At 41.8% G+C, this 12,817-nt stretch overlaps 1 protein-coding gene across 17 annotated transcripts in view; it reads left to right on the top strand.

Annotated features, from left to right (window-relative positions):
- The window catches only part of MAGI2 (membrane associated guanylate kinase, WW and PDZ domain containing 2), a 621,598-nt gene that overhangs the window by 520,681 nt on the left and 88,100 nt on the right, over nucleotides 1–12,817 (top strand). For 14 of the 17 annotated variants that reach the window (XM_082239441.1, XM_082239452.1, XM_082239456.1 and 11 more), the window contains one exon: nucleotides 816–1,005. In XM_082239441.1, the coding sequence (XP_082095567.1) occupies nucleotides 816–1,005 (190 nt within the window). Of the gene's footprint in view, nucleotides 1–815; nucleotides 1,006–11,885; nucleotides 11,928–12,817 lie in introns of all 17 variants that reach the window. The other 3 variants (XM_082239448.1, XM_082239449.1, XM_082239451.1) reach the window with 2 other exon arrangements.

Consider the following 12,817-nt stretch of genomic DNA (forward strand, 5'->3'; position numbering starts at 1 on the left):
GCAGTTTGTGGCTCTGCCCCACCACACTGGCCACTATTGGGAAAAGGGAAGCAGAACGAGAGAGAGAATAAGAAATAAAAGCCTATCAGCTGGCAGTGGTTTCATCCCTGTCTTCAACTTGTTGACAAAGACCTTCAAGCATTTCTGATGTGTCAGCTAAGCACAGGCCTCCTATAGAATATTCAACAGTCAATAGTCTAGCTACTTTTCACATGGTGAATGCAACATATTTCTGTTGTATTTCTCTCGAAGGGAATAACAGAAATGGCAAAAGGAGTAAAATTATTTATATTCTTCACTGAGGAATGTGGCCCTCATGATGGAAAAGCTTCCCCACTCCTGTTTTACATAGTACGAGCTGCCATGTACTCTGCAAATACATCAAATCCTGTTTGTGGAGACTCTTGATGGGGAGGGCAGGGAAAGAGAACCCAAGCTGCTTCAGCCAGGTACAGATGAAATTCCTCAGCAAATCACCGCCCAAATCCCCACTGATGCAAAACACGCTTCTTTTAAAAAAGTGCTGATGGCTGTGGTATTGCTGACTGAGACCACAGGACAAAGATAAAATACAAACCGTGCTTTACCTTGTAATAATCACATTCATTATTGATAAAATGCTCTAGGCTGCAAACCTATACATATGTACTTGAGCGTGAGCCCGTGAAACCCAATGGGGCTGATTTCTGAGTAGGTACAGAATGCAAGCTATGAACCGTGTGGGCATTGTACAGTTTTGTATAAACAAGACTTCGCCCTCGCCTGCAGGTTTTTAGTCTAAACCTTTGTTTTCTGCTGTCTGTTATTTATTATAGATGATGGAACGATGGGAGAATCAAGGCAGTCCGCAGACAAGTTTATCTGCTCCAGCTATCCCACAGAACATCCCCTTTCCGCCTGCCCTTCACAGGAGTTCTTTTCCTGATTCAACAGAGGCCTTTGACCCAAGGAAACCTGACCCATATGAGCTGTATGAGAAATCACGAGCTATTTATGAAAGTAGGCGTAAGTGACAAATATGGTCCCCCTCCGCAGAGCACTCGGAAACTTTAAACATTGCCTTATACACGTTCCAAAGCTGGCACAGTGGCACTGCTTGCCATAACTCAAAGCAAACCAAATAATGAATCCAATTAGTGTAGATATTACCAAAAAAAAACCCACTGCAACGAGTGCCTTCATACATTTATCCTAAATTTGCCTCCATTTGAGAGTGTCTTCTATCTATGTCTCTACTGATTAATTGCAATATAAATAGACGGGAGCTCTGCAAAAGCCATCACTGCTTTTGGTTGGTGCCTGTAATCATTTGCTTGCGTGTAAATTGGCATTTTGTTTAGGTTACCTGCTCTGACTCTCCCGCCCAACAATGCAGAACAATGAATGTCAAGTTATTTTTACAATGCAACCTTTGCTATATTTCACAATGAAAGCGCTTGAAAACTTACATCTATTTTCCCTGGTGTATTTGCAGTCCTATCAGAATGCTGTATTGAAAATAAGACCCACACGTTTTATGGATATTATAAAGTGTCTTCCGGCATCTTACAATAGATACAATACAATAAATACAATATTTACAGCTTCTGGTCTCCCAGGGCCAAATTAGATGGAACAATGGCTGAGTCAGGATGAAAGAAATGAGCAAATGAGGAAGTTCTTGTGGATGGGGGAGTTTTGTGGGTGCGAAAGAGAGGCCCATGCATACAAAGAGCTTTCTGCTAGAATGGGAAGTCATATTCTCACTCCTTTATGTGTGTGAGAGACAGACAGACAGAGCATTATTTAGACATAGTGCTAAACTGTGGCTTAGTGTTATGCCTGAATGTACTCATAGTCTCATTCATACTTAAGGCTCCTGGTGTTTGCCTCCTATAAGGAAGCACACAGCTTCCTCGGACACTGCATTACACAACACTACACTAATGTACGGGATGCGGGTGGCACTGTGGGTTAAACCACAGAGCCTAGGACTTGCCGATCAGAAGGTCGGCGGTTCGAATCCCCGCAATGGGGTGAGCTCCCGTTGCTCGGTCCCTGCTCCTGCCAACCTAGCAGTTCAAAAGCATGTCAAAGTGCAAGTAGATAAGTAGGTACCGCTCCAGCAGGAAGGTAAACAGTGTTTCTGTGCGCTGCTCTGGTTCGCCAGAAGCAGCTTAGTCATGCTGGCCACATGACCTGGAAGCTGTACGCCTGCTCCCTCAGCCAATAAAGCGAGATGAGCACCGCAACCCCAGAGTCGGTCACGACTGGACCTAATGGTCAGAGGTCCCTTTCCCTTTACCTTTACCTTTACACTACTGTACAAGAGAGTCTCCCAACATTACAGTAAATACATTAGCTGTAATCTTTGTGGGCTTCAGCCATGGTGTTTCTCAGAATTACCTTCATTTGGGCCTGTATACAAATGTGGACCAAGAAACCTGGAATGGAATTAGTAATGACCCTATTCAAACCCATTTTTAGAAAACAAGCTTGGATTGATTTTTGACTTGCCTTTTCCCCTTGGTACATCTATTGCTTTAGTGGCAGAATGTGGATGTGGTGCTGAAAGGTTATTCCCCAGCGAACTCCCTTCTGGGAATGGTTGTCAGAAGGAGTGACGGGAGGACCTGTAATTAGCAAGCACTTTTTGAAACTCAGCATCTTTGCTTAAAAGATACTTGACTTGATCTAACACTTTAAAGACAGGGCAGTCCTTTTCCCAATAATTGCTCCCCATATGGGAGTCGCTCAACAGTAAATGAAATATTTTCACAGAGTCTTGCACTTGTTATTCAGCAGAGAGGCTCTTGAATAAAACTACTATAGACAGAGTCGAAAAGTAAAAAAAAAGCTTGAGAGATAAAGAAGAATTAAAGAAGGCATAAATCAGTAGAAGAGATTATAACATGGGTAGGCAAACTAAGGCCCGGGGGCCAGATCCAGCCCAATCACCTTCTAAATCTGGCCTGCGGATGGTCCGGGAATCAGCGTGCCTTTTTACATGAGTAGAATGTGTCCTTTTATTTAAAATGTATCTCTGGGTTATTTGTGGTGCATAGGAATTCGTTCATTCTGCCCCCACCCCCCAAAAAAAAATAGTCCGGTCCCCCACAAGGTCTGAGGGACAGTGGACAGCTGCTGAAAACGTTTGCTGACCCCTGGATTATAATCTTCAGCCTGGGACAAAAAATATATTTTCAGAGGATTACCCAATATCAAGTAATTTGTAAGGGTCATATTTAATTCATATTTTGGCCTAAATGTCATTTCAAACCTTCAAGTTAAGCAAAAGGTAATTAAGTTTTGAACCTTGTAGCCTATATTAAAAACTGTTACAGTGGATCCCAAATGTTCCTGTGTACCTGAAAGAACATCTGCACCCCCATCGTTCAGCCCAGACACTGAGGCCCAGTTCCGAGGGTCTTTTGGCTGTTTCCTCATTGGGAGAATTGAAATGACAGGGAACCAGGCAGAGGACCTTCTCAGTAGTGGCCACTGCCCTGTGGAACGCCCTCCGAACAGATGTCAAACAGATAAACAACTACACAAGTTTCCGAAGACATCTGAAGGCAGCCTGGTATCAGGAAGTTTTCAATGTTTGATGTTTTGCTGTGTTTTTATTATGTTGGAAGCCATACAGAGTGGCTGGGGCAAATCAGTTTGACATCTGATAGTAGGGCTTTCCACAGGGTGGGCGCCACTGGTTCCCTGTAAGTTCAGTTCTTGCAGTGAGGGAACCGCCAGAAGACTTTTGGAACTGGACCTCTGTGTCCAGGGATGGAGACGCTCCTTCAGGTCTACAGGACCAAAGCCATTTAGGGCTTTAAAGGCCAGCACCAACACTTTGGTGAGCTTACAGAGGCTGCTCACCAATATAATTTTGCTTCATCTGGAAATGAAACAACCTTAACCTCTTACGTTAAAATTTATGCAATTCACACACCTGACTTCTTGTCAGTCTGCTCATAACACTAACGTCACTGTTTGGGTGGATTGTGATTCATTTTAGGAATGAGTAGCAAATTATCTCTGGAGACCATTGACCCTCCTTATAGCGTTGGACTCCAACTCCCATCAGCCACAGCCAGCATGGTCAGGGATAGTGGGAGTTGTAGTCCAGCAACATCTGGAGGGCCACAGATTCCCCACTATGGCCATAGATGGTTTTGAAGCAAACTGTTTAGCACCAAAAAAATCAAAATATTGTGTGTTATTGTTCTCATGTGCTGCTTAGAGGCTCCCCATAGGCATCTAGTTAGCCCCTGTGAGAACAAAATGCTAGACTAGATGGACCATGGATCTGATCAAGCAGGGCTTTATGTTCTTGAATAATGAAGGAAGCATTAAGAACAAACACAAACATTGCAGAAAGCCTTAATCAAGGGTTCCATTGGCCAAGCCAGCCTTAAGACTACACTACCATATGCCCTTCTTCACATTGCTACAATACATTGTTTCGATTTCTTGTGCCTGCATTATATTGTCTTAATATATTAACTAGATTGCCTGTTTTATTGGGTGTAATTTCCTTCCTGAGCAAGACAATACAGAAAAGTGCCCAGGGAACATTCAACATCAATTTGAAACCCCAACCGGTTCGTGGTATGCTGCAGCAATTAGACTGGCAGGGGATCTGCAGAATAATTAGCCCAATATGTTGCATAACATCTTACGCCAGCAAAATTTCCACTTTGGTTGTGAGCACCCTTTCGTCATGCAACTCTCTTATGCAAAGTTTCAGAACAGCCTTTTGCTAGCAGAAAGGGCTTTGCACCAGCAGAAGGGCAACAATTGGGTGCAGTCTGATTTGAGTGATTCTCTTGAAATGTGCACCTGAGCTTGAGCAAATGCACTGAGGCTTTTTCGTTCCTTTCCTCGACTTCATTTTCCCTTTAGGGTGCAATCCACGGTGCTCTTTATACTGAAGAGATGGGAGGGTCATTATAAGGCTTGCTGCATTATTTCCTTGAATGTTGGCCAATGGAAGTTTCCTCTTGCCCATATAGTCCTGTGGAAATATGTTATAAGTTCAGCAGCCCATGGTTATCATTAGCATATTTTTTAATGCTGATATTGCTTAGATTCCAATACTTTTTCCCAGTGAGAGCAGAACATGCATCTTTCTAGTGAAATGAGCTGTATTGCTTGCTAAACTAAGGGAAATTCTAGAGGTGATATTAAATGAGCAAAAGAGGGTTTGGGGGAGAGTGGGTTTTATTTTTCATTCTATTTTGCATAAAACGTGCTTGAGATGCTACACCCGTCCTCACTTCCCTCCCTCAGTTATTTTTCTGCTTTGAAAATTGGCTGCTGGATTTAAAGTGAGAGTTTCCCTGAAGCGTTCTATATTAAGACATCAATCATGCACCGAAGTATAAAGTTGTCAGAAATCCACAGAAAATTCTAAAGTACACAATGGAATATCCTTTGTGTTTTCCATAACACAAAACCATTAAGCAGCTTTGTGTTTTTGAGGTTACAATGCTTGTGAGGTTACAATTTGTGTTTAATGTGTGTACATACAAATACATATACATAATCAGAAGCACTTCAAATTGCAATCCAAGGCTGATGGGTGACATGCAAGTGCCATTAAACAGGAAAACAAGATGCTGCTGAAACTTAAAATGTGAACCATGAGATATTCAGCTTTAACTAAACACACACACACACACACACACACACACACACACACACGAACTAAAAAAGGTCACTAACAGCATAACCCTACATATGTCTACTCAGAAGTAAGTCCCACTGAGTTCAATAGCAATTACTCCTGGGTTAGTTGGTATAGGTATACAGCCTAAAATGCTTATTATTGTAAAACCTTGTAATGCTTGTTAGTGTGATGAAAGAGGCTACAAATATTCCTGAACTTCTGGGTATTATAAAAATCCAGTCAGAGAGAGTTTCTTACTTTGTAGTGTTGATTAGTATATACAAGGTTGCGAATGATGTAAGACTCATTTCAAGTTTACTTGAAAGAGATCTCCTATACGCAGATTTCCCTAGTACGAAAAAGGGCAGAATTAATAACCCTAAACATTTACAGCCTGAGATTTATTAATAGCTTTTTCTGTAAATGACTTGCTCCTGCATTTTAATGCATACTTCATATTTTCTGTCTTCGGATGTAAAGCTGCAGGAGATTATTAGAGAATTAGTTAAGTATATATGCAATCAGGCAGATTGGCTGAAGAGCATCTGTAGTATATCTCTTTGAAGGAGAGTGTTAAGTAAAGGAGAATGTTAAGCCATTACAGTGATGCCTAAGCCCATTCTAGCCAAAAGGATGGGCAGGACAACTTATGAGTTAGCAAGCAGAGTTATTCTATACATGTAAGCCCCACTGAGTTCAATGAGACTTACTTCAAGGTAAGTGTGCATAGATTCACAAGTCACCTGGCACCCACTACACTGAGATCCAGCGCCGAGGGCCTTCTGGTGGTTCCCTCAATGCGAGAAGTGAGGCTACAGGGAACCAGGCAGAGAGGGCCTTCTCGGTAGTGGCGCCCGCCCTGTGGAACGCCCTCCCATCAGGTGTCAAAGAGATAAATAATTACCTGGCATTCAGAAGACATCTTAAGGCAGCCCTGTTCAGGGAAGTTTTTAATATGTAACGCTGTACTGTTTTAACACTGATTGGGAGCCGCCCCGAGTGGCTGGGGAAACTCAGCCAGATGGGTGGGGTATAAATAATAAATTATTGTTATTATTATTATTATTACACTCATTATTAGCTACAGTTGAAATATAAGAAGTGCGAAATCCCTGCTTTGTCCCCTTTGTGGCATTTCTAAGAAACTAGGACCAGATCAGAACCTCTGGAGGAATATATTGGGGGGGGGTCGTCTTTGCCCTTATTGTGGAAGCTACACTCTCCTTCCGCTCCCCATGGAGGAAGCAGCTACATGGTTTCCCATTGTATTGTCTGCTACATAACAATCAAATTAACACATGTCCTATGTATTTTGTCTGGTATGCTGTAGGCAATTTGTGTGCAATATAATTAACAAGTTGCCCTTTACATATATCTCAAGGTGACTTACAAACGTACCATTAAAAAGAGCTAAAGCAGTTTTTAAAATGGTCCCAAACACAATGATTTATTTTTACAAGAGGGTGATGAGAAGATACAAAGAAGTTAAAGGTAAAGGGACCCCTGACCATTAGGTCCAGTCGTGTCCGACTCTGGGGTTGCTGCGCTCATCTTGCTTTACTGGCCGAGGGAGCTGGCGTTTCTCCGCAGACAGCTTCCGGGTCATGTGGCCAGCATGACTAAGCCGCTTTCGGAGAACCAGAGCAGTGCACGGAAACGCCATTTACCTTCCCACTGGAGCAGTACCTATTTATCTACTTGCACTTTGATGTGCTTTCAAACTGCTAGGTTGGCAGGAGCTGGGACTGAGCAACGGGAGCTCACCCCATCACGGGGATTCGAACCACCAACCTTCTGATCCACAAGCCCTAAGGCTCTGTGGTTTAGACCACAGCACCACCTGCATCCCTACAAAGAAGTTAGAGCTTTGATTAAAAATAAGGTTAAGAATATGTTCAGAAGATGGGCAATAAGTAAGCTTGCCAAATTCATCTCTCTTCCCCTCCTCATCTCTGTAGCTGCATTTTTACACACTGGTTTCAGCAAGCCCTACCGAAACCCTGCCATGAATGGCGAAGAATGTTACTATGGAATAGTTTCCCCCCATTGACGAGGGGGAATCAGAACTCTGTTTTCAAATTTAGTATTTCACGCATTACTGTTTCCAGTGGACTAAATATAGGCTCAGGTACCTCAACTACATGTTAGAGTGACCACGATCTCTTTCTTGGCTGTGAGTGTCAAGTAGAGCACACATGTTATGTAACATTTCACTGGCAGAATAACCATTATTTGCTTTGGGGGGCTCCTGTGAGCTACTATGGCAACTTTGCAGTCTGTGCATATCCGCCTCCCACCCACCTCCCCAAAATGACATGCTAAAAACTAATGTTTAGAACGGCCTTTTTTGTCAGCCATTCAGTAAAATTGCCTTCATTCTGGGGGGAAATGTAACTAGAGTTTCTTCCTGCCCACTTTTTAAAAGCACATTTAGATGTTGGATAATACAAAACATATATTTCTCAAACTATTCTGAGGAAATCATAGGCTAGGGAACTTGTGGCCATCAGTCCCATCCTGGCATGGCCAACAGTCAGGGACGGCGAGAGTTGTGATCCAGAAACCTTCAGTACCACATCCCTGCCGTAAAGTATCTTCAAGGATCATAAGCTATTTGTCCCACTTCCTGCATGCATACACACAAAATACACATTTACACTTCTTTCTCCAGATCTAGGAGATGTGATAGTTCATACAGTTTGTGAATTTAAAATAAGAATTAACCCTCCTGGCATCACAGGGAATATGCCTCAAATGGAGAGGAAAATGTAAGCAGCAAAGATTAAACTTTTCCCTGTGCGGCTCATCTTGGCAGAAAGAGTTACTCGTCATGGCAAAATGTTTTTGTTGGTTATAGAAGCTGACAATGTATCCAAAAGCATTTCCAGATGAGATTATGAAAATATCAGCATTAGAGAAAGTGCTGTGGATGAGAAGTGGTTTTGATTGCTGGCTGGCAAGGCGGCCCCAGAGGAGTTACACTAATAGAAAGTGTCAGCTCTGCGACTGATGGCTGTATTAAAGACGTAGCAATCAGCTTCTCTTCAACCCGGCACACATTTACAAAAAGTTGCACAAGTTACATTTGCAGTTAGACAATTAGAAGGCTTTTATCTGAGAAGCGATGCAATGGGAATTTCACCGTGTAACTGAAGGAATGAAACATAAACCAGCCATCATAATTTATTATCTTCTAAAAGTACAGTCCTACAGCTCTAAGTCCCACTGTGTTCAATGTAGCATTCGTAGGAGTGAATCCTCACGGTGTATGTCTGTGTAGAAGTGTACCTAGGATGACAGTATCCTGTGGCAAAGATTGGACTGATACTGGAAAGAAGGGGAAGGCATGAGAGTTGGCTTCCTCTTCCTATGGATCAGAAGAGGCTCACCCAATAGGAGGGAGGTCAACGTAGTGCAGGCTTATCAGCAATGCCACTGCCAGGAAACTGTAATAAATAACATAAAAAACTAGTGCTGTGTCTCCACCCCACTGGGAAGCTGCTTCTACTCTGGATGTAGCATCCATTGATTGCCTTCTCTAGTCTTGATATGTCATCCCTACAGTGCATCAGCTCCATTTCTGAATGGTGGTTTGAACTTTCATGTGATCTGGCCTCTGATAGTTTTCTCATACTAGCAAGAACCTTCGTTTCGGCACTTGTTGTGCTGGATCTAATAATATCATGTGGCCTGATTTCTTTATTTTTTAAAAAAAGAAATAATATAGGGAGATTTTTTTTCCAAAAAGTCTGAGCAAAATAGACCAACTCTGTAACAACTATTCAGTCATTTTTCTCCCAGATTTCATATTCTGTTTGTTTACAAAATATGCATATCGGGCAATAATCCATATAATAAGAAATGTTTTTCTCGGGGGGGAAATGGCAGCCAGAGATTTCTAGTTTAAATAGTAATTATTCAAACATTGCATTGTAGAACCACAACACTAGATGTATTCCTTTCCATGGAAACAAAGCTGGAATTAATAATTTTATTGAAATATATATTGTCAGACACAAGTAATTATTTGGAATACCTAACATGATCTACTGGATGATGATTATTCACCAAACTAATTGATTTGGCGGGGGGGGTTAGAAAAAAGGTATATGTAATTCACTGAAGCTGGAACTGCAGAAAATCCCCAGATATGTAGCCACTAATTTCTCCAAAATCTATGATCGTTTCCAGCATATATGCTACGCACCAATTCAAGATTGGGAACAAATGAGTACACAAATTGCAGACAACCTCACTTGGGGCAGGGCAGGACATCTCGTTATGATCATGAAGACATACATTGCCGTTCAATCAGCCTAATCAAATTATGCCCATCTAATTTTGGACAAATATTAAAAGCTGCTTCCTTGGAAGAGGGATCAACTGTACAATAACTCTGGAACTGTAGCTCTGTGAGCGGAATAGGGGTATATAGTTCCCAGGATTCTTTGGGGGAAGCCATGGCTGTTTGAAGTGGTATGATACTGCTTTAAATGTAGAGTGCAGATGGCGCATCGCTGAGTCTTCCCCCCACCCACTCACTCTACTGATGGTTAAGAGCAGTTCTAGAAACAGGGTTGTGCTGTATGCATACATCAGTATTCCAGCAGTTTGAGTACTATAGCTTCCCCCAGAGCATGCTGGGAATTGTAGTATGCTGAGGTTGCCGGGGGTTCTCTGTCTAAAATCCCTAGCTTCCTGACAGAAGCACCATGTCCAGGTTTCCTTGGTGAGAGTGAAGACCAGACTGGACCAGTTTAAGAGCCAAGCTGGAAGACACCACTGAATTTTTTAAAAATAAAAAAATAGCTGGGGGAGGAGCAATTTTCATCAGGAGTACAGTACACAAAGGGAAGATTTAACTTTACCCTTCCCAGACTAAATCCTTGAAAATCACCCCCAAAGCGAGTAAAGCATTTTTTTAGAAGACTAATAGGGGGGCGTTTCAGCCACTGATGAAAGGGTTAAACTGTTCCTCTGTGCATAGCAGTCCTGATGAAAATATCCTTCCACTCCACATGTCAATGTCATCATCATCATCATCATTTTATTTGTATGCCAACAATTAAAACAATGCTCAAGGCGGCATTCAATATGTCTGCTATTGTAATAATAATAATCATCATCATCATCAACATCCCTAATGTTCTTCCATTCAGCATCAGGAAAGGTTTTGCCCTGAATCTGCAGTGTAAATCCAGGCTTCGTCAAACTGAAAACTTCCGCACTAGGCTAGATGTGGCCCCTCAGCAACAGCTGCTTGAGCATTTGGAGATTTCTCCAGACTTGAACTGAGGGCTGTCACACATGAGATTCAGAAGTATTAAAGTGTCTGTGTTCATACGATTTGGTTGTGCTGTAACTGTGCTAGCCAGAGTGCCTCCATTTCTGCACATAGCTCTTGCTTGTTCCTGGCTTTTGTTCCTCTTAACCCAGACGAGATCCCCACATATGTATGGGCAACTGCAGAGACTGTGTTTATGTTCAGAAGGACAAGTCTATACTTGCCTGTTCTATTACTCAACCATCCAGGGATCAGGTTGTGCCCTGGGGCAGCTAATAACCAAGTTTTCCTGTAAAGTTATAGTCAGTTCTATTTGTCAGGGTTTGGAGGGGTCTTTGGTGTTCAGTCTTCCATCACAGCTGGAAAAAAATGAAATCCATGCTGTGCATCTCTGCAGAAGAGGTAGAAAAGAGCATTAATTTCTAATTCCTGCCATCTGCTTTTGTGACCAAACAAGCTATAAACTGCCTGCACATTGTGAAACCTAATGAACATAGACACAACTTTGTACTTTTTATTTGCCTGACTAAAATAAAATGAGTAGATGTGTATAGGGTTGCATTGTAAATCTTATCAATGTCCCAAAAAACCCTTTAACATATACATTGAGCAGGGCAGGCTTGTTTCATTTGAAGTATTTAACTTAATGCTGAAGGCTGTCATTTGAAAAGAAAGTGTGCTATTTTTTTATTTATTTACCAACTGCATGTTGATAACAAGCAACTGACATATCATTGAATTGAAGTTACTTCTTAATTTGCTCTGTTTTCAAAGAATGTATCTATACAAATATGCTTCAGCTAAACCAGACACAATAACGTGAGAAAAGTCTGTTCAAAGATTAAATAAATAAAAAGAGTTTGCTATTTCATACTGAAGCAGAAAAAGCAGAACTGCATATTTACATGTCTAGACAAATTTATTTCACCTTTAATTCCACATTTTCCTATTCAGAGCAAGTGCCACCCAGGATTGGTTTTCGCATGGATTCCTCCGGCAAGTATTTCTCTGCCTTCATTGTGCTAACGCAACTATTGTCCATTGCATGTCCTTGTGGCTGTGCTTCTTTTAATCATGGCTCAGGGGTCAGGTAAATCATGAGTGCCTAATCACCATTCTGCGTTGTTTTTCTCCTTTAAAAAGACAAAGACTTTTCATCTACTAAATACCCATTATGGGAAGGAGCAGGAGTTCCTTTAAAAAAATCTCAAAACATATATGTGGAAACATGTAACCATGTTTCTGATCATTAGATTAATAAGCTTAATAACATATCAAAGTCCAGAGGATTTGTGTTCACATTAATTGTCATTTAGGCTTTCACAATTATATAGCCATCCTGCCTACAGAAATGGTGGGATAGAGGGAGAGATGGATCCTGTTCTATAACTGTCATCCTTGTAGAGAGCCAGTGTGGTGTAGTGGTTAAGAGCGATAGACTTGTAATCTGGGGAACCAGGTTCGCGTCTCCGCTCCTCCACATGCAGCTGCTGGGTGACCTTGGGCCAGTCACACATCTCTGAAGTCTCTCAGCCCCACTCACCTCACAGAGTGTTTGTTGGGGGGGAGGAAGGGAAGGGAGAATGTTAGCCGCTCTGAGACTCCTTTGGGTAGTCATAAAGTGGGATATCAAATCCAAACTCTTCTTCTTCTTGTATGTAATTTATATTTTTATTATTATTTTTTTAAAAGTAGCGCTTCACTTCCATGCCATAATGGTATCAGTAGCAGATGGCAGGGCAAAGATGTTGGCTTTTTGCAGTATGATAGCGCTGCAGAGAGCTTGCTGGGGAGACCATGCATTAAAAAGGGACTCAAAAATAACTTAAAGAAGGTTTTAATAAGAAAAACAAAGACTCCATTTACACTAAATACATCAACAACAA

Source organism: Podarcis vaucheri (assembly GCF_965113315.1).
Source record: "Podarcis vaucheri genome assembly, chromosome: 10".
NCBI lineage: Eukaryota > Metazoa > Chordata > Lepidosauria > Squamata > Lacertidae > Podarcis > Podarcis vaucheri.